General features: G+C 39.1%; 1 protein-coding gene across 2 annotated transcripts; it reads left to right on the top strand.

Moving 5' to 3' along the window:
- Positions 1-6: 6 nt before the first annotated feature.
- Positions 7-20,229, top strand: LOC102964462 (cytochrome c oxidase subunit 6C). 2 transcript variants are annotated; one of them, XM_007073304.2, is made up of 4 exons: positions 7-97; positions 1,118-1,244; positions 9,619-9,747; positions 20,104-20,229. In XM_007073304.2, the coding sequence occupies exons 2-3, from the start codon at positions 1,131-1,133 to the stop codon at positions 9,730-9,732; spliced, it is 228 nt and encodes a 75-aa protein (XP_007073366.1). In that variant the 5' UTR covers positions 7-97; positions 1,118-1,130; the 3' UTR covers positions 9,733-9,747; positions 20,104-20,229. The 2 variants fall into 2 exon arrangements, with proteins under 2 accessions (XP_007073366.1, XP_042828733.1); XM_042972799.1 differs by lacking the exon at positions 7-97 and adding an exon at positions 579-648.
- Positions 20,230-20,641: the final 412 nt, after the last annotated feature.

Raw genomic sequence — 20,641 nt, 5'->3', positions numbered from 1 at the left:
GGGGTCCTCTCCGCTGCTTCTGCGCCTGCGCTCAGCTGGACCGCCGTCCATTTCTGTATCAGTTAGGAAGGACGTTGGGTTTAAGGTTGGTGTTGAGGTGAGTGTTGTTGTCTGAGCTCTCATAACTGCCGCATCCCGTTGCCTGCTCTCGCTCTGCCCTGGAGTTGAGTTGCGCTCGCATCTCTGCGGTCAGGAGCTTCTAACTTCTCGCTGGCTCGACCCCTGCACGCCCCCGCCGCGGCCTCTGGAGGGTCGCGCGGGCTGACCGCCAGCGCCCCCGGGGGCCGACTGGGCTGCGGGGGTCTGGAGGAGGCAGCTGGGCTTCGAAGGCGGCCGGCCCGGACCTGGTCTCTGCTGTGGTTTTTCCTCCAGTTAGTGTGACCTTGGTTAGGTCATTTCATTTGGCCCCAGCGTTTTCACCTGTGCAAAGGGAGGGGCGGTTTCTTCCTCAGGCGGTCTTGAGGCTAAGGGGCTACGTAGAGGAAACAGCCAGCTGCGTCGGCGCGAGGTCGGTGCTCGCTGCGTGGTAACGTTGGTGATTCCACTCTCGGGAAGCTGGAAAAGGGTTGCCGTGCCTGGTGGAACGGGGAGGGGGGTGGAAGGTGGGCGTCCGGCAGCCTCCCAGCGCCCCGGCCGCCTTGGCGGAAGGTCTGTGGGGCCGCGCCGCGGTCACTGGGTGGGCCCTGGAGGTCACGGCTGGGCTCCTGCCCGAGTTTAAATCTTTCACCGCGTGACCTTGGAAAAGTCTTCTTCGTGTGCCCCAGTTTTCTCGTCAAAGAAGTGGGAATTATGAGCTGATAGTTCGCACGAGAGTAAACGCTCTAAATGCGTTTGCACTTGTTAGTTTAGAGCCACTGCTTATCTTTCCTGGGGTCGAGATAATTTTGTTTGTAGTTTATACTCCCTGCTTTCTGTTGTTGGGCCGCAGTGATCTGGTTTGTTTCGGGTCGTCGTTTAGTGTGCGACCATGAAGCAGACTAAGCTTTTAAACACCTTAGGCTTTTTGGGAGAGACCATGCCTGTGCCCCTCTTGGTATTAAAGTGCGTTATTGTGAGGATCCCTTAGATATCTTTTTATGTTCTCAGAGTTGTTTTTATTATTATTTTATCTTTGAAGGAGAATAACTACCATGACTTCCGGTGCTTTGGCGAAACCTCAGATGCGAGGCCTTCTGGCCAGGCGTCTGCGATTTCATATTGTCGGAGCGTTCGCTGTATCCCTGGGGGTTGCAGCTTTCTATAAGGTTTGTATGTTTGATTTCTACTTTGTGCCTATGGTCCAGAAAATATGTTTTAAATTTGAAAATGTATTTTATTTTCATAAGAAGTTCTGAGGCTTTTAAAGAAACTCCCTCTTTAATGTGCTCCCCTCCCCTTTCCTCCCCTTACCTCAGTGCGGCAGGAAAATACCTCATATTCTCTAGATAGCTTGTTCTTCAACTTTAAAGGAAGCAGTATTAGTTTTTAAGGGCTGCCAAAGTACAACAAATTGGGTGGCTTAAACAACAAGTTTATTTAGTGTTCTGGAGGCTGGAGATCCAAGATCAGTGTGACTGCAAGGTGGATTTCTTTTGAAGCCTCTCTCCTTGGCTTGTAGGTGAGTTTCTCCCTTTGTCTTCACATGGTTCTCAGTGCTACCGTGTTTTTGTTTGAATTGCTTCTTGCAAGGATGCTAGTCATATTGGATTGGGACTCACCCTACAAACCTCATTTTAATTTACCTCTTTAAAGACCCATCTCTAAATCTGGTTACATTCTGAGGTATTAGAGGTTTAAGATTTCAACGCATGAGTTTTGGAAGACACAGTTCAGTCCATAACACAAGGATATAATTTTATTAAAGCAGAGGGATGTCAGGAAGGCAGTAGTTCTGTTTGGTAACCTTAATGGATTTGTTGCCACAGAACTGCATTTTAACGCTCCGTCTCCTGTGAATTTTAACATTATGCCCTTTGGGTTTTTCTAAATAATTTTTTTGTATTGTGGTAGAGTACACAAAATGTAGCCATTTTTATGTGTACAATTCAGTGGTATTAAATACATTGATAATGTTGTATGACCATTGCTACCATTCACCTCCATAACTGTTTCATCTTGTAAAACTGAAACTATACCCATTTGACAGTAAACCCATCCCTTCCCCACTCCCAGCCCATGGAACAGTTCTTCTTTCTGTGTCTTAATTTGACTGCTCTAGGTACCTCATGTAAATGGAATCCTACATTATTTTGTCTTTTTGTAACTGGCTTATTTCACTTAGCGTAATATCCTCAAGTTTCATCCTTGTCATAGCGTGTGTCAGAATTTCCTTTCTTTTTAAGGCCAAATAACATTCTGTGGTATGTTGGTACCACAGTTTGCTTATTCATTCACCTTTGATGGACACTTGGGTTGCTTCCATGTTTTAGCTATTGTGAATAATGCTTCTATGAACATGGGTTACAGGTATCTCTTTGAGACCCTGCTTTTAATTTTTTTCAGTATATATCCAGAAGTGGAATTGATAGATCATTTGGTAATTCTGTGTGTAATTTTTTTTTTTAATTTTTTTTTTTAGTGTTTATTTATTTGTGAGACAAGGAGAGACAGCATGAACGGGGGAGGGTCAGAGAGAGAGGGAGACACAGAATCTGAAACAGGCTCCAGGCTCTGAGCTGTCAGCACAGAGCCGGACGCGGGGCTCGAACTCACAGACCGTGAGATCATGACCTGAGCCGAAGTCGGACGCCCAACCGACTGAGCCACCCAGGTGCCCCCTGTGTGTAATTTTTTAAACAACCACCATGCTGTTTTCTGTGGCACCATCTTACATTTTACATCCTGCTAGCTTTGCTGTTATCTAACGAGTTTTTTTTCTGTGTGGAATTTTTAGGGTTTTCTACATACATCATCTGTAGACAGATGATTTTGCTTCTTCCTTTCTCATTTGGATGCCTTTTATTTCTCTTTCTTGCCTAATTGTTCTGCCTAGAACTTAGAGTACTGTGTTGAATAGAAGTACAACAGTGGACATCTTATGGGTTATGTGGAGGTAATTTCATTCTGTTCCTAGATGGGGTGTTCTTTTTTTCATCATGAAAGGGTATTGACTTTGTCAAATGCGTTGTCTGCATTGAGATTATTGTGGTTTTTTTCCCTTTTATTCTTTTAATGTGTATTACATTGATTTTGTATGTTGAACCATCCATGCATTCCAGGAATACACCTCACTTGGTAATGGCGTACAGTCTTTTTAATATGTTGCTGAATTCAACTTGCTAGTATCGTGTCAAGGATTTTTGCATCAGTGTTCGTGGAGGATATTGGCCTGTAGTTTTCTGTGTTTTGTCTGGCTTTGGTATCAGTATAATGCTGGTCTCATAAAGTGAGTTAGTGTTCCTCTACTTCAGTTGCTTGGAAAGATTCAGAAGGATTGGTATTCTTTAGGTTTTTTTTGTAGAATTGACCAGTGAAGTCATCAGGTCCAGGCTTTTCTTTGTTGGGAGATTTTTGATTACTGATTCAATATCCTTAATAGTTATAGTTCTATTCAGATTTTTTCTTTCTTTGTAATTTAGTTTTGGTAGGTTTTGTGTTTATAGGAATTTATCCATTTCATATAGGTTATCCAGTCTGTTGGTATACAGTCGTTCATACTATTCTCTTATTATCCTTTTTATTTCTGTAGAATCTGTAGTATTCATTTCTGATGTTAGTAATTTGAATCTTCCCTCTTTTTTTCTTTGCCCATCTTGCTAAAGGATTGTCAATTTTATTTATGGTTTTGAAGAACCAGTTTTTTGGCCTCGTTGATTTTTCTTTTTTGTTTTCCTAGTCTCTGTTTTGTTGATCTCTGCTCTAATCTTTATTATTTCCTTCCTTCTAGCTTTTGGTTTATTTTGTTCTTTTTCCTAGTTCCGTAAGTTATAATGTTAGGTTGTTGATTTGAGATCTCTCTTGTTTTTTAATATGTGTGTTTATAGCTAAAAATTTCCCCCCCTTAGCTCTGCTTTCACTGTATCCCATAAGTTTTGGTGTGTTGTGCTTTCATTTTCATTTGTCTCTAAATCTTTTCTAATTTCATTCCTGATTTCTTCTTTGATCCATTGGTTGTTTAAATGTTTGTTGCTTAAACTTTATAGTTTTGTGAATTTTCCAGTTTTCCTTCTGTTACTGATTTTAATTTCATCTCATTGTGATCAGAGAACATACTTTGTATATCTATCTTTTTAAATCTGTTGACACTTAATTTGTGGCCTATTTAGTCTATCCTGGAAAATACCCTATGTGAAATTGAGAAGAATGTGTTTTCTGTTGTTGGGTGGAGTATTCTTTGTATAGGTGTTAGATCGGGTTGGTTTCATGAGTTAAGTCCTCTGTTTCCTTACTTAGGTCTGGTTTTATCTATTATTGAGATTGGGCTAGTAAAGTCTTAACTGTTATTGGAGAAATATTTTTCTCTTCATTTCTGTCAGTTTTTGCTTTATATATTTTGCTGGTGTTACTGGGTGAGTAAATGTTTCTAATTGTTATAAGTTCTTGCCTTATTGAAACTTTTATGAATATATAAAGTCCTTTGTCTCTTGTAATTTTTTTGATTTGAAGTCTACCTTGTCTGATATTAGTATAGCCACTCTCTTTGGTTACTGTTGACATAGTACATCTCTTTTCACCCTTTGCCTTTCAATCTATTTGTGTCTTTGGATCTGAAATGAGTCTGTTGTAGATAGCATATATATTTGGGTCATTTTTTTTTTACGTTTATTCATTTTTGAGAGACAGCAGGAGCAGGGGAGGGGCAGAGAGAGAGGGAGACACAGAATATGAAGCATGCTTTAGGCTCTGACTTGTCAGCACAGAGCCCATCGTGGGGCTTGAACCCATGGTTTGTGAGATCATGGCCTGAGCTGAAGGTGGATGCTTAACTGACTGAGCCACCCATGCACCCCTAGTTGGGTCATTTTTAATCCATTCTGCAGTTTCTCTGAGAATTATATATGTAGAAGGCTTTGAATGTCCTAGTCTTTAATGTCTGGTTCTGAAAAAGAGAAAAATGAAGGGGCAGGGGGAAAGGTGCTCTATCCTTTTAGGTACCCTGGAAATTGCTCAGGTGAAAAAGAGTCTTGCGGGGGCAGAGGGGGGGGCAACAACAGTGGCCACCTGCCTGTTGTATGCCTTCAAGAGATCCAAAGTTTCAGGAAAGTTACACTAGACACATTGTGCTAGTGCAGTTGTATAGGTTGGGAGAGATTCCTGGTGTTTCCGATGCCACCTTTTTCCCAACATACTCTATATGCTATATATTTCTCTAAGTCTCCACATCACATTTACAACTTTTTTCTGTAAAAATGTTTATGGTATTACATGTGTTTATGACCATGTGTCATAGTGGCCCATGAGAAAATTAAAGCTTTGCGACGCTTTGTACTTAATAATTTTAGTGTTTAGTTCTAGTATTTTTTAGTATATTGTGAGCCTCATTAGAGCAGGGTGCTTTTTTTGTTTATAGTGGCACCCCATTGTCAGTTGGCTGACCCACAAATAGATGCTTAAAAGTATCTGTTGAATAAGATGTAGTATCTAAAATTCAGTACAGTGGTAGATTGTATAGAGTTCCAGGTGCTTCGGAGTATACTAAGTGTATATACCTCTAAATATGTGTCTTTAAAGAAGTTAGAGTCAAGTCGGGGGAGGTGAAAAAATTAGGTATTCTTTTTTTTTTTTCCAACTTTTATTTATTTATTTATTTATTTTTGGGACAGAGAGAGACAGAGCATGAACGGGGGAGGGGCAGAGAGAGAGGGAGACACAGAATCGGAAACAGGCTCCAGGCTCCGAGCCATCAGCCCAGAGCCTGACGCGGGGCTCGAACTCACGGACTGCGAGATCGTGACCTGGCTGAAGTCAGACGCTTAACTGACTGCGCCACCCAGGCGCCCCAAAAATTAGGTATTCTTGCAAGACAGTAACAATGAAAGAACATTTCATTTCCCAGAGCTGTTCTGGAGCAGCTTATATACAGTTTGGAAGAATAAAGGTGGGAGAGAAAGGACCCTGTCCTCCATGTACTAGGGATCTGTAGTCTGATAGTTGATTGATGTCTTTGTTTCAGTGGGAGAGGAGGATATTGTGGGTCACAATGTGGATCATAGCTCTTTGAAAGAGAAGGTAGAATTTGTGCCTTGAAAGGGTGAATTTGAAGTGCTAAGGGGAGGGAGAACAGCTTGAGGAAAAACACTAAGAGGTCTTTGCTTTGGGCCCCTTTGAAGAGACAAGCACAAAAAAATAAACTCTTTGCTCCATGAGATCTTTTCTACCTGGCATATAGTGGGCATGAAATAAATGTGGGAAAAGGATGGATGGATGAGTAAATGAAGTAGGGGTAAGAAGAGAAATTTGGGGGACTCATTTCTTCACTCTCCGTGTCCTAATTGTTACTATCAAACTTGAGGCCTTTGTAACTTGTGTGGATTCTTGCCGCTTTGAACCTTGGCTTCTAGAATAGATCTGTTTGGGGTGCATGGGTGGCTCAGTTGGTTAACCAAGTGTCTGACGCTTGGTTTCGGCTCAGGTCATGATCTCACAGTTTGAGCCCCATGTCGGGCTCCACACTGTTAGTGCTTGGAATTCTCTCCCCCTCTCTCTCACCCTCAACTGCTTGCATTGCTTGCTGTCTCTCAAAATAAGTAAATAAACTTAAAGAAAAAAAAAAAACCCAGAATAGATCCGTTGTGTCATTGGGTTCCTGAATGCCCAGTGTGCAGTGGCTTTCAAATTTTTGCTCTGTAGTAAATATATTAACTACTGGCTGCAATCTTCTAAATTGATTTCATTGCTTACTAATGGATCAAGGATGATTTGCTGAAACTTAGTTTTGATTTTAAGATACTTTCTGATTAGTCCTTTCTGCCTTTTCATCCTCTTTCCAGCAGTCCTACTACACCCTGTTCTCCAGCCCTTTGTAAGTAGTTGCTGTTACCCAATTCTGCTTTCCCCCATGAGTTTGTATACAACAGTAATGTCTTCATCTCACCGCGTGGCAAATTCCAGTTTATCCTCAAGATTCTCAAATGTTCCTTTATGGAATTGCAGCCTTTTCCTCCAGATGCGTTGGTTGTGCTTTGCTAGGTTCTCAGTCACTTGGTACCAGACTGTTTTTTACAGTATTGGGCACATTGTATTTTTTTTAAATTTTTTTTTTAATGTTTATTTATTTTTGACGGAGAGAGAGAGAGCTGGAGCATGAGCAGGGGAGGGGCAGAGAGAGAGGGAGACACAGAATCTGAGGCATCTCCAGGCTCCGAGCTGTCAGCACAGAGCCTGACGTGGGCCTTGAACTCACAGACCGCCAGATCATGACCTGAGCTGAAGTCAGACACTCAACCGACTGAGCCACCCAGGTGCCCCTGGGCACATTGTATTTTAAATAGTACTTGCTTTAGGTTGTGTCTCTTCTACTAAATTAAGAGCTGGGACCATGGCAGACCCATGGCCCATCTATTCTGAATGAAAAGTTTTAAAGTTTGCTTGGTAGATTAGTCAGTGTTTGTGTACAGTTAGTGTTTGATTGGATGGAAAGTTCCCAAAGCACTGAGGAATCCAAATTCTTATTAAAGAATTAAGGCAGGTGTAAACTTGATTCTCTTGGTAGATGCTCGCTTCCTTGATTTCCCCTGTCCAGTTAGTGTAGATTGCTTTGTTGATTTGGCCTTCATTCTTAGTTTGACTTATACTCACAATTTTAATCAGCTTCTATGCTTTTTACATGAAGTTGCCCACCAGTAAATCATTTTTGGTTAAGTTAATCTGCTAAGCCAAAATTCATGAATATGGGTTAGATTTTGAGACAAGACTTATCCTGAAGGGATTTTCCCCTGTAGGTAGAGCAATTACTGTTATATAAATTAGGCTTGTTCTAAATTTTCAGGTATTAGTTTGTTTTGTGTGAGGCCTCAGATACAGATTTTATGGCTTTCAAGTAACTCATGGTGTAGTGGATCTAAATTAATAGTTTTTTTTTGACTACCAGATTTTTGACCTAAAAAGAGTCTAGTTCAAGTGTAACAAAACAAAACAATTTAGGTAGAGCTGTAACACCCATTTGCTGTTATTTTTTGGGTTCACTGAGCCTTTTACTTTATTTTTGTCTGCCTTAGTGTACAATGTTTTTATTTTTATTTATACATTAAAAAAATTTTTTTTTAATGTTTATTTTTGAGAGAGAAAGACAGAGTGCGAGCAGGGGAGGGGTAGAGAGAGAGGGAGACACAGAATCTGAAGGAGGCTCCAGGCTCTGAGGTGTCAGCACAGAGCCTGATGCGGGACTTGAACTCACCAGCCATGCCATCACGACCTGAGCCAAAGTTGGACGCTCAACCACCTGAGCCACCCATGCGCCCCTAGCATACCATGTTTTTTTTTTTTTTTTTTTAATTTTTTTTTTTTTAATGTTTATTTATTTTTGAGACAGAGAGAGACAAAGCATGAACGGGGGAGGGTCAGAGAGAGGGAGACACAGAATCTGAAACAGGCTCCAGACTCTGAGCTGTCAGCACAGAGCCTGACACAGGGCTCGAACTCAACGGACTGCGAGATCATGACCTGAGCCGAAGTCGGCCGCCCAACCGACTGAGCCACCCAGGCGCCCCGCATACCATGTTTTTAAAAGGAAAAATATTTTTCTTGTTCTAACAAGAAATGCTCAGTTATCTTCTGGGTAATGGGCTGGCATTCAGAGGGTTGCATTGGGGCTCCTGCCTCTTGGTCTCCCTGGAAGAAAATAGTTGGGAATTTAGATAGGAGGTGAGGCAGTCAAACTTGTCAACTAAAGGGCTCTTACCATATTCATACCAAGTGTCATGATTCTGTGTATTTCTGCAATACCTTAATGGATGTAGTTTGGCACTTTACGAATTTTTACTGGTTCTTTTTTTATGCAGGATGGGATTTGATTTTGTATTATATAACCCATGCATTGAAATCCACTAGGTAGTGTTTTGTGGAAAATAAAACCTTTGCCAAATGAAAGACCTGGGTTTGAATCCTGGCTGACCCATCTACCAACAAGTGCTTCTTCCTAGACTAATCAGGTTACTTAAATTCTGAGTTCCAATACCTCATCTGTAAAACAGTTTAGTATCTATTCTAAGGGCTTAAATGATGTTGAAGTGTAAATTACCTGGAACTGTTCTTACCAGATAGAAAGCTTCTTGTGCCTTTTAGAGGCAGGTGGGTACTGAATTGATCTGACTCCTTTGAAATTAATGTAATTTAAATTGAATCAGAATATTTTAGCATGTGTCAGCTGTGGGGATATTTGGGTTTTGCTGGAGGGAAGGCAGCTGTCTTCTCCCTAAAACCTTTTAGCTTTCTGGGTATCTTCCTTTGGCTCTTACCAGTGTACACACTCACACCCAACAAAAGAGGAGTAATCTGTCCCCAAGCAAGGAAGGGCCCTCTTGCTGAGTAGTTTCCATGAGGCTCTTCCTTTCCATCTGTGTCAGTGCTTCCAACCTTTGTCTTACGAAATAGAGTTCAAGTTAAAGGTGAACGAACACAAACATTATGATTTGTGTTGTCTTTGGATATTGTTTCTAATGATTTAAAAAATAAGCCCTAATGGGATATGTTACTTTTTAGTTTGCTGTGGCCGAACCAAGGAAGAAGGCGTATGCAGATTTCTACAGAAATTATGATTCCATGAAAGATTTTGAGGAGATGAAGAAGGCTGGTATCTTTCAGAGTGCAAAGTGATTTTGGAATGTAAAGGTAATATAGCTGTTTGAAGTTACTGTTTAAAATTTTTTTTAAATTGTGGTAAAATACAGATTGTTAAGTACCTTCACATTGTTGTACAACCAATCTCCAGAACTCTTCATCTTGCACAATTACCCATTGAACTACTCTCCATTCCCCCCATTCCCTGGCAACCACCACTCTACTTACTGTCTCTGAATTTGACTACTCTAGGTACTTTATTTAAGTGGAAACATACAGTATTTGTCTTTTTGTGATTGGCTTATTTTACTTAATATAATGTCCCCAAAATTCATCCGTTTTGGTATGTGTCAGAATTTCTTTCCTCTTTAAGGCTAAATAACATCCCATGGTATGTATATACCACATTTTGCTTTTTCATTCACCTTTGGTGGACATTTGGATTGCTTCCACCTTCTGATGATTGTAAATAATGTTGCTGTGATGTATGTAAATATCCCTTTAAATTCCCTCTTTTTGATACTTTGGAGTAGGTACCCAGAAGTAGAGTTGTTGGATCATATAGTAGTTCCATCTTTATTGTAAGGAACCACTATACCGTTTAATATGGCAGCTGCACCATTTTATACTCAGTCGACAGTGCAGGAGGGTTTCAGTTTCAGTGCATACCTTGCCAGTACTTGTTTTCTGTGTCCCCCAACCCCCGCCCCCCCTGCCCATAGTAGCCATTCTAATGGATGTGAGGTGGTACTGGATTTTGATTTTCATGTTTATTTCCCTAATGGTTAATGATGTTGAGCATCTTTTTTTATGCTTGTTGACCATTTGTATGTCCTCTTTGTAGAAATGGCTAATCAGGTTCTTCCCCCATTTTAATCAGATTGGGGTTTATTGTTGTTGAGTTGTAGTTCTTCAAACTCTTGTCAGATACATGATTTGAAAGTATTTTCTCCCATTCTAAAGATTGCTTTTCACTTTGTTGATTGTGTTCTTTGCACAGACATTTAAAATTTTGATGGGGTCTAATTTATGTAATTTTTATTTTTGTTGCCTGTGCTTTTGGTGTCCTATCCAAGAAATCTGCCAAATCCAATGTCATGAAGCTTCTGTTATGTTTTCTTTTTTCTTTTTTTTAAATTTTTTTTTTTTTTTTTTTTTTTTTTTTTTACTGTTTATTCATTTTTGAGAGACAGAGTGCAAATGGGGTGGGGCAGAGAGAGAGGGAGACACAGAATCCAAAGCAGGCTCCAGGCTCTGAGCTGTCAGGACAGAGCCCAGTGCAGGGCTTGAACCCATGAACTGCAAGATCATGACCTGAACCAAAGTCGGACACTTAACCGACTGAGCCACGCAGGTGCCCCTGTCACATTTTCTTATAAGTTCCAATGTCTTGAAGCTTCTCTAATGTTTTCTTACAGGTTTTATAGTTTTAGCTTTTACCTTTAGGTCTTTGATTCATTTGAGTTAATTTTGAGATAAGAAAGGGGTCCAACTTCTTTATTTTTTGTGACTATTCAGTTTCCCAATAGTGTTTGTTGAGAAGACGGTCCTTTCCCAAGTGGATGGTCTTGGTACCTTTGTTGGTAATTTTTGGACTGTATATGTGAGGGTTTATTTTAGGCTCTGTTCTGTTGCATTGGTTTATATTTACGTCAGTACCACACTATTTTAATTACTGTAGTTTTATAGTAAGTTTTGAAATTAGAGATTGTTTTGGTTATTCAGGGTGCTTTTATAGTCTCTCTGAGTTTTAGGGTGGATTTTTCTACTTGTGCAAAAATGCTGTTGAGGTAGGGATTGCATTACATCTGTAGCTCACTTTGGACGTCTTAGCAATTATAAGTATTCCACTTCATGAACATGAGATGCCTTTCCATTTATTTGTATCTGTAATTTTTTTTCAGCAGTGTTTTGTAGTTTCAGTATATAGGTCTTTTGCATTTTTGGTTAAGTATTCCTGTGTATTTTATTTTTTTGGATGCTTTTGTAATTGCAATTGTTTTCTTAATGTTTTTATGATTATTCATTGCTAGTAGATAGAAACACAACTGACTGTTGTGTGTTGATTTTGTATCCTGCAACTTTGCTCAGTTAGTTTATTCTAAGTATCTTTTTCTTTTTTTTTTTTTTTTTTTCCCCCCTGTGGAATCTTTAGGGTTTTCTACATATAGGACCAGGTCATCTGCAAACAGATAGTTTTACTTTTTCCTTATAGTTTGGATGTCTTCTTTCTTTTCTCTTGCTTACTTGCTTTGGCTAGCCCTTCCAGTTCTTTACTGAATAGAAGTGGTAAGAATAGGCATCCTTATCTTTTTCTTGATCTTAGAGAAAAAGCTTTCAGGCTTTGACCAGTAAGTATGATATTAGCTGTGGCCTTTCCATATATGGCTTTTATTATGTTGTGGTAGTTTGTATTTGTTCCTGATTTATTATTTGTTTCCCTGTACTGTTTTCATTTGCATGACTTGTTTTGTAAGTGGAAGTTTGTACCTCTTAAAACCTTTCACTTGTTTTACCCATCTCCCTATTACCCTCCCCCCTTACATCTGCTTCTGTGTGTTTGTTTCCTGACTTGCTTCCCTTAGCATAATATCCTGTAGATTCATTCATATTGTTGCAGTTGGCAAGATCGCATTCTGTTTTATGGCTGAGTAAGAAGTGTGTGTGTGTGTGTGTGTGTGTGTGTGTGTGTGTGTGTACACCCAGTAGTGGAATTACTGGATCATATGGTAATTCAATTTTTAACTTTTTGAAAAATCTCTGTACTATTTTCCACAGTGGTTGCACCAGTTTACATTCCCACCAACAGTGTACCAGAGTTTCCTTTTCTCCACATCCTTGCTAACACTTGTTGTCCCCCATTTTTTTGATACTAGCATTCTGACTGGTGTGAAGTGATATCTCATTGTGGTTTTGTTTTGCATTTCCCTAATGATTAGTGATACTGAAATCTTTTCACTTATCTGTTGGCCTTGTATGTCTTTGGAAAAAATGTTCAGGTCTTCTGTCTATTTTTAATTGGATTATTTGGGGGTTTTTTGGTATTGTACACGTTTTTTATATGTTTTGGATATTAACCCCTTATCAGATACTTAGTGTACAGATATCTTCTTCCACTCAGTAGGTTGCCTTTTCATTTTGTTGATTCTTTCTTTTGCTGTGCAAAAGCTTTGTATTTTGGTATAGTCCAAATAGTTTATTTTCGGTTTTGTTTCCCTTCTCTGAGGAGACATGTCCATAAATATGTTGCTAAGGCTGACATCCAAGAGATTACTTTCTATGCTTTCTTCTAGGACTTTTATGGTTTCAGGTCTCACATTTAGGTCTTTAATCCATTTTGAATTTATTTTTGTGTATGGTATAAGAAAGTGGTCCAGTTTTCCCAGCACCATTTATTGAAGAGATTGTGTTTTCCCCCATATGTTCTTGCCTCCTTTGTCATGTAGATTAATTGACCATATGAGTGTGGATTTATTTCTGGGCTCTACTCTGTTCCATTGATCTGTGTGTCTGTTTTTGTGCCAGTACTATACTGTTTTGATTACTGTTGCTGTGTAAGATATTTTGAAATTTGGAATTGGTAACTCTAGCTTTGTTCTTTCTCAAGATTGCTTTGGTTATTCGGGGTCTTTGTGGTTCTACATACATTTTACGATTATTTGCTCTAGTTCTGTGAAAAATGCTCTTGGCATTTTGATAGAGATTACATTGAATCTCTAGACTGCTTTGGGCAGTATGGACATTTTAACAATGTTTATTAAGTCTTGAATCCATTAGTATGGTATATCTTACCATTCAATTTCTTTCATCAGTGTCTTAGTTTTTAGAGTGTAGGTCTTTGACCTCCTTGGTTAGATTTATTACTAGGTATTTTGTTGAGTGTATTTATCATGAAAAGGTATCAGATTTTTCAGTTGAGATTTCTCCATTCAGATGATGTGTGGTTTTTGTTTACTTCTGTGGTATATTACATTGATTGTAGTGTGTTGAATCATCAAGAATAAATTCCACTTCCTCGTGTTGTAAAATCCTTCTAATGAGTTGTTGAATTCTATTTGCTAGTATTTTGTTAAGGGTTTTGCATCTATATTCATCAGGGATATTCTGTAGTTTTCTTGTATTATATATTTGTCTGGCTTTGGTGTTGGGGTAATGCTGGCCTTCTAGAATGTTTTATATTTAATGAAATTATCAATCATGTTTTCACAAGAGGAAACATAGGAAATGGTTAGGAAAACATAGTAGGGGTCAGTCTCTCCCCTCCCAGAAATGTTTAAGATGTTAAAACCACCACCACCACCACCACCCTTCTCCTCCTCCTCTTCTTCCTCTTCCTCTTGGGAGGAGCTTGAGGAGGACTGGTGTAAATTCTTTAAGGGTTTGATAGAATTCACCTGTGAAGCCATCTGATTCTGGATTTTTCTTTATTAGAAGGTCCTTACTAGTTATGGGTCTGTTTAATATTATCTGTTTCTTCCTGATTTATATTTTAGGAATTAATGTGTTTCATGTAAGTTGTCTAATTTGTCAACGGAGTTGTTTATAGCATTGTTTTACAATCCTTTTTATTTCTGTGAAATCAGTTGTAATGTTCCCTTTCATTTCTGTTTTTAGTTATCTGGGTCTTCTCCCTTTTTTTTTTTTTTCTTAGCCTAAAGGTTTGCCAGTATTGTTGATCTTTGCAAATAACTGGCTTTTGATTTTGTTGATTTATCTTATTTTTCTATTCTATATTATTATAATTTTTACTGTTTCCTTTCTAGCCTTGAGTTTAGTTTTTCTAGGTTTTTAAGGTGTTAAACTTAGGTCGTTGATTTGAAATCTTTCAAGATTTTCCTTGTGATCTCTTTGACCCATTGGTTGTTAAAAAGAACACGTTTAGGGGTGTGTGGGTGGCTCAGTCGGTTGAGCATCCGACTTCAGCTTACGTCTGACTTCGGCTCAGGTCATGATCTCACAGTTCATGAGTTCGAGCCCCGCATTGGGCTCTGTGCTGACAGCTCAGAGCCTGGAGCCTGCTTCCGATTCTGTGTCTCCCTGTCTCCCTGCCCCTAACCCACTTGCCTTCTGTCTCTCTCAAAAATAAATAAACATTAAAAAAAAAATTAAAAAAAGAACATGTTTAATTTCAGCATTTTTGTGGGGTTTTTTAATTTTCCTTCTTGGATTCATTTCTAGTTTCAGTCCATTGTGATCAGAAAAGACAGTTTGTATAATTTCAGCCTTTTAAATCTATTAAGTCTTGTTTTGTGGTTTAACATATGGTCTATCCTGGACAGGGTCTGCACTTGAGAAAATTGTGTTTTGTGGTGGTGTTAGGTAGCATGTTCTGTTCTGTACCTGTCAGGTCCACCTGGTGTGTAGTGTTGTTCAGGTCCTCTTGTCTTAATAATCTTGTGTCTAGTTCTTTAGCCATTACAGTAGTTCCCATTTATTTATCCATGGTTTTACTTTCGGCCATTTCAGTTACCTGTGGGTTAACTGTGGTCCTTTTTTTTTTTTTTTAAATTTTTTTTTCAACGTTTTTTATTTATTTTTGGGACAGAGAGAGACAGAGCATGAACGGGGGAGGGGCAGAGAGAGAGAGGGAGACACAGAATCGGAAACAGGCTCCAGGCTCCGAGCCATCAGCCCAGAGCCTGACGCGGGGCTCGAACTCACGGACCGCGAGATCGTGACCTGGCTGAAGTCGGACGCTTAACCGACTGCGCCACCCAGGCGCCCCAACTGTGGTCCTTTAGATGATCCTGCTCCTGAAATATTGTCAGAAGGTCAGTAGTAGCTTAATGCTACGCCACAGTTCCTATGTCATTCATCTCCCTTTACCTCATCCGGTAGGTGTTTTATCATCTTACATCACAAGAAGGATGAGTATGGTACAGTAAGATATTTTGAGAGAGACCACAGTTAAATAAATTTTTTTACAGTCTACTGTTAACAATTAGGAAAGTCCTATTTTGGTAGTCTCTTACTGTGCTTAATTTATAATTTAAACTGTCATAGGCATGTATATCTAGGAAAAAGCATAGTATGTACAGGTTTCAGTACTATCCATGTTTTCAGGCATCCACTGCAGGTTTTAGAATGTAGCCAGTGGAGGTCTTGGAATGTGTCCCCAGTGGATAAGGGGCGGGGACTACTGTACTGAAAGTGGGATATTCATTACTATGAAGCTGTTTCTCCCATCAACCTGTTAGTGTTTTGCTTTATATATTTGAAAGGTCTGGTGTTTGGTGCATATGTAATTGTTCTGTCTTCTTGGTAAATTGACCCTTCTTTATATAATGTTTTTGTCCCTTGTAACTTTTGACTTAAAGTTTTGTGTGATGATAGTACAGCCACTCTTGTTCTCTTGATTATTATTTTGTATGGAATATCTTTTTCTATCCTTTCACTTTAGAACTGTGTGGTGTCCTTAGATTTAAAGTGAATCTCCTGTAGACAGCATATGATTGGATCCTGTTTTTTATTTATTCTGCCACTATGTATCATTTGGGAAGTTTAAACCATTTATATTTAGGATGATTACCGATAGGGAAAGACTTTTGCCATTTTATTGTTTCTGTAGAACAGCTTTTTTGTCCTTCCTTTCCTCTCAATGCGTTTGCATTTAGTTTTTTTTTGTTTTTTTTTTTTCTTTGTAGTGACATGTTTTGATTCCCTTTTCGTTTTCCTTTTGTGTAAATTCTATAGATATTTTCTTTGTGGTTACCTTTGGTATTTTCTAGGACATGCTAAAATTACAATAATCTGGGGCACCTGAGTGGCTCAGTCAGCTAAGATTCCGGTTATTGATTTTGGCTCAGGTCATCATCTCACAGTTCATGGGTTTGAGCCTTGTGTTGGGCTCTGTGCGGGCAGTGTGGAGCCTGCTTGGGATTTTCTCTCTTCTTCCCTCTCTGCCACTCCCTTGCTCATGCATGCTTTTGGTCTTTCTCTCAAAATAAATAAATGAAATTTTTTTTTTAATGTTTATTTTTGAGAGAGAGAGACCAAGACAGAGTGCAAGTGGGAGGGGGAAGAGTGACAGAAGCAGGCTCCAGGCTCTAAGCTGTCAGCACAGAGCCTGATGCGGGGCTCGAACCCACACCCATGAGATCATGACCCAAGTCAAAGTCGGACGCTTAACCGAATGAGCCACTCAGGCACCCCAGTAAATATATTTGAAAAAAAAAATGACAACAATCTACTTCAGACTGATATTTTCAATTGCAAATAAAAATTTTACTCTTCCAAAGCAGTAGAGACTGTTAAAAACTGAGAACAAACTGAGGGTTGATGGGGGGTGGGAGGGAGGGCAGGGTGAGAGGGAGGGCAGGGTGGGTGATGGGTATTGAGGAGGGCACCTTTTGGGATGAGCACTGGGTGTTGTATGGAAACCAATTTGACAGTAAATTTCATATATTAAAAAAAAAAAAAAAATTTTACTCTTTAACAACTCTCCTCCCCCACTTTATTAGTCACAGATTATATATAGCATACTCATTAACATAGATTTATAGTTTTTTAATGCTTTTTGTTTTTTAAATCCTACAAACTTAAGAGTTCTGAAACAATTACAGTGATGCTGGTTTATATTTGTCTATATATTTACTTTTACCAGAGAACTTTATATTTTCACATGGCTTCAAGTTACTCTTTAGTATACTTTTGTTTCAACTTGGAGAACTCCCATTGCAAGTCTAGTGAGGAACTCCTGATACTTTAGCTTTTTTGTTTATCAAGGAGTGTCTTAATTTCATCCTCATTTTTGAAGGACAGTTTTGCTAGATACTGTTTTTTGGTTGACTTTATTGTGAGCACTTTAAGTATATCATCTGACAGCCTTCTGACCTGCAAGGTTTCTGCTGAAAAATCCACTGATAATCTTACAGAGGTGATGTAGGTGATGAATCGATTTTCTCTTGCTGCCTTGAAGATCCATTGTCTTTGGATTTTGAGAGTGTGATTATAGTGTCTTGATGTGGGCTTCTTTGAATTTATCCTACTTCCAAGTAACTTCTTGTGTTTGTATATTCGTTTCTTGCCTCAAATTTGGGAAGTTTTTGGCCATTATTTCTATAAATAAGCCTTTTGCTCTTTGCTTTTCAGGGAGTTCCATAATGCATATATTGATGTTTGTGATGATGTCCCACAGGTCCCGTAAGCTTTGTTGTTCATTTTCTTTCCTTTGTGCTCCTCCCAGACTCAATAATTCAAATGAACTTTCTTCAAGTTTGCTGATTCTTTTGTCTGAGTCTGCTGTTAAACCCCTTAGAGATTTTTTTCAGTTCAGTTACTGTGTTTTTGTGGACCATAATTTTGATTTTTTTAAACAATTTTTCTGTTGATATTTTGTTTGTATATCATTTTCCTGATTTCATTTAGTTGTCCAAGTTCTCCTTTAGCTCATTGAGCAGTATTTAAGACTGTTGTTTTAAAGTCTTTTTAGTTAGAGGCTAGTAATTCTTTAGTGTCAGTTTTTGAAAATTTATTTTGTCTTTTGAATAGACCATATTTCCCTTTCTTTGTATGTCTTTTGTTGAAATTAGGGCATTTGAATAATAGCCACTCCCTCCCCATCTTTGTGGATTACCTCCATGCAGGGGAAGATCTTCACTAAACAACCCGGCACAAAGCCTCAAGGTTGTCTCACTTTTTCTGCAGATACATCTTTCTTGAGTGTGTGTGTGTGTGCGTGTACGCATGCATTTTTGTTCCAGTTCTTGTATATACTCAGTTGCTTTTTAAGTGTTAATTTCTCTAAGAGTCTCATCCTGTTTCCTGTATAGAGCGTTGGCTGTTCTGTTTTATTCCTCTGCCCATAGTCTCTTGCCCATAGGTGCCTGTGAGTCTGAAGGTCCTCTGTAGCTCTTGTGTCCTGGGACCCACCACAACTTTTAGCAGCTTGCAGTCTGATATCTCAAGTATGCCACACAGTTCTGGTGTTCTGAGATAGGCAAGTTAGAGAAAAGTCCCTTGGGAAGCTCTCAAACAAGTCAGAATGTTGTAAGCGATTTTTATTCTTTACCATCTGTCCTGAGGGAGGAGCCAGGAATTGTCAGTTTCCTCCTGAGCACATTGTGCTGCACCAAGGATGGGGTGGGGCAAGAGCGAGGAAAAGAAGTCCATGATATTTCCTGCCGTTTTGTGTGTTTTTCTTGTTTTATTAGTGTTGGTTGCTGTAGATAATTTTTAAGTTTATTTTTTGAGAGAGAGAGAGTGGGGGAAGGGCAGAGAGAGAGGAGAGAGAGAATTCAGTGCAGAGCCCTTCACAGGGCTTGATTTCACAAACTGTGAGATCATGACCTGAGCTGAAATCAAGAGTCTGACGCTTACTCAGCTGAGCGACCCAGGCACCCCTGTAGTTGTTTATCTTAAAGGAACTATCTGAAATCAGTTGGATGTATGTATGAAGTATCTACCATATAACTTACAATAGAAAAAATAAGAAGAACTTTATTTCTAAAGATTGGAAAATCGATAAGGAATTATGATTTTTCTCATACTATGGACTATATTATGTCCATTAGAAATGCTATTCACAAAGTAACACGAGATTACTATATAATAGAAAATATTTTATATAAAGGGTATGTTTTTTTTTTTTTAAGTTTGAGACACAGTGTGAGTGGGAGAGGGGCAGAGAGAGATGGGGAGAAAGAGAATCACAAGCAGGCTCCACAATTTCAGCACACAGCCTGATGCAGGGCTGAAACTCACCAACTGTGAGATCATGACCTGAGCCGAAACCAAGAGTTGGATGCTTAACTGTGCCATCCAGGTGCTCCAAGGGTGTTTTATGTTTAGTAAAAATTACACAGGGAAGAAAAAAGACTGAAGGTAAAAATAAAAAGATCAAGAAAATATTAATGGTTCTGTATTGCATCTTAAGTGCTGGTTTTCTTATAACTTTGACATTTTCACAGTTACCACAGTGCGTATGCATTTCATAATCAGATGTTAACAGGCTAATTTTTAAATACTTGTTAGTTTTACCTTTTTTTTTTTTTTTTTTTTGTTAATGAGAAGCTGATTGTGTTTAAAAACCAGTAAGAAAAAAAGATTTGGAGACAAGGATAGAAATACTCTTTAGAACAGACTGGCTGCTGCTTTTCAGAACAGTATGTGGATGTGAGAAGGGAATGGAGGAGGGTGGACTTGAGAGGGAGGAAAAAGGCAGAATTTGGTGAATGGAAAGAAGTCAGAGTAAGCTGTCATATACCCAAAACTGGTTAGGATGGTCAGGGACCTTGGCAGAGAGTGAACCTGGAGCCCAGGCTGCCTGCAATGGTTTCTCCTGGGCAAAAGGTGAGTGAGCCAAGTGTAGGTTCCAGTAGCAGGAGTAGACCTTATGTGACCTTAAGGGTGGTGAGGTGTTAGCAGAGAATGCTTGTCATTAACTAAGCCACTGTGTTTTTTCCACAGAATTTCTTTGGGTTGAGTTCCATGGAAGTTTGTCACTGACCTGTGTTCCAGAAGTATGAAACATGAATATCGGGTTATGGAATAGTTTGTCTTGATAAATAAACTAACAGATACTGTGGACAGTAAGTCTTTGCTCATTTATTCTTATTGATACTTCAGTGTGCTTGCATCAGAATTAAGAGATTTTAACTGTGTGTATTTATGAACCTTAGGAAGGTAACTTGATTTCAAGATTTCTTAACGGTTTCATTGTTTTAGGATATTTTTTATTGCTCTGAGGTTAATTTCACTGAAATACTGCTAGGTGCCCTTCTTGGTCCTGCGTCATGAAGTAAGGGGGTCTATAGGAGTCTACAAAGCTACTGTTCTTTATGCTCTTAGAAGGGACAGAGAACAGTTTTTGTAAGATATGTCCTTGGGCTTCATTGTCACTGTTTGGTAGCCCTGCTGGATTAATTGCCAGATGTAATAGATAATTAAAATATAAAGGTTCTTTTACTCACTGTTAAAGAGCTGTCAGTATGTATATGTAAGTTGG

Source organism: Panthera tigris, chromosome F2 (assembly GCF_018350195.1).
Source record: "Panthera tigris isolate Pti1 chromosome F2, P.tigris_Pti1_mat1.1, whole genome shotgun sequence".
NCBI classification, from domain to species: Eukaryota; Metazoa; Chordata; class Mammalia; order Carnivora; family Felidae; genus Panthera; species Panthera tigris.
This window is presented reverse-complemented; position numbering and strand designations above follow the sequence as displayed.

Bases quoted from the DNA above. Each gene is read 5' to 3' on its own strand.
- LOC102964462 (XM_007073304.2), top strand. From the start codon at position 1,131: ATGACTTCCGGTGCTTTGGCGAAACCTCAGATGCGAGGCCTTCTGGCC. The intron at 1,245-9,618 runs GTTTGTATGTTT...GTTACTTTTTAG, and splicing joins GGGTTGCAGCTTTCTATAAG to TTTGCTGTGGCCGAACCAAG.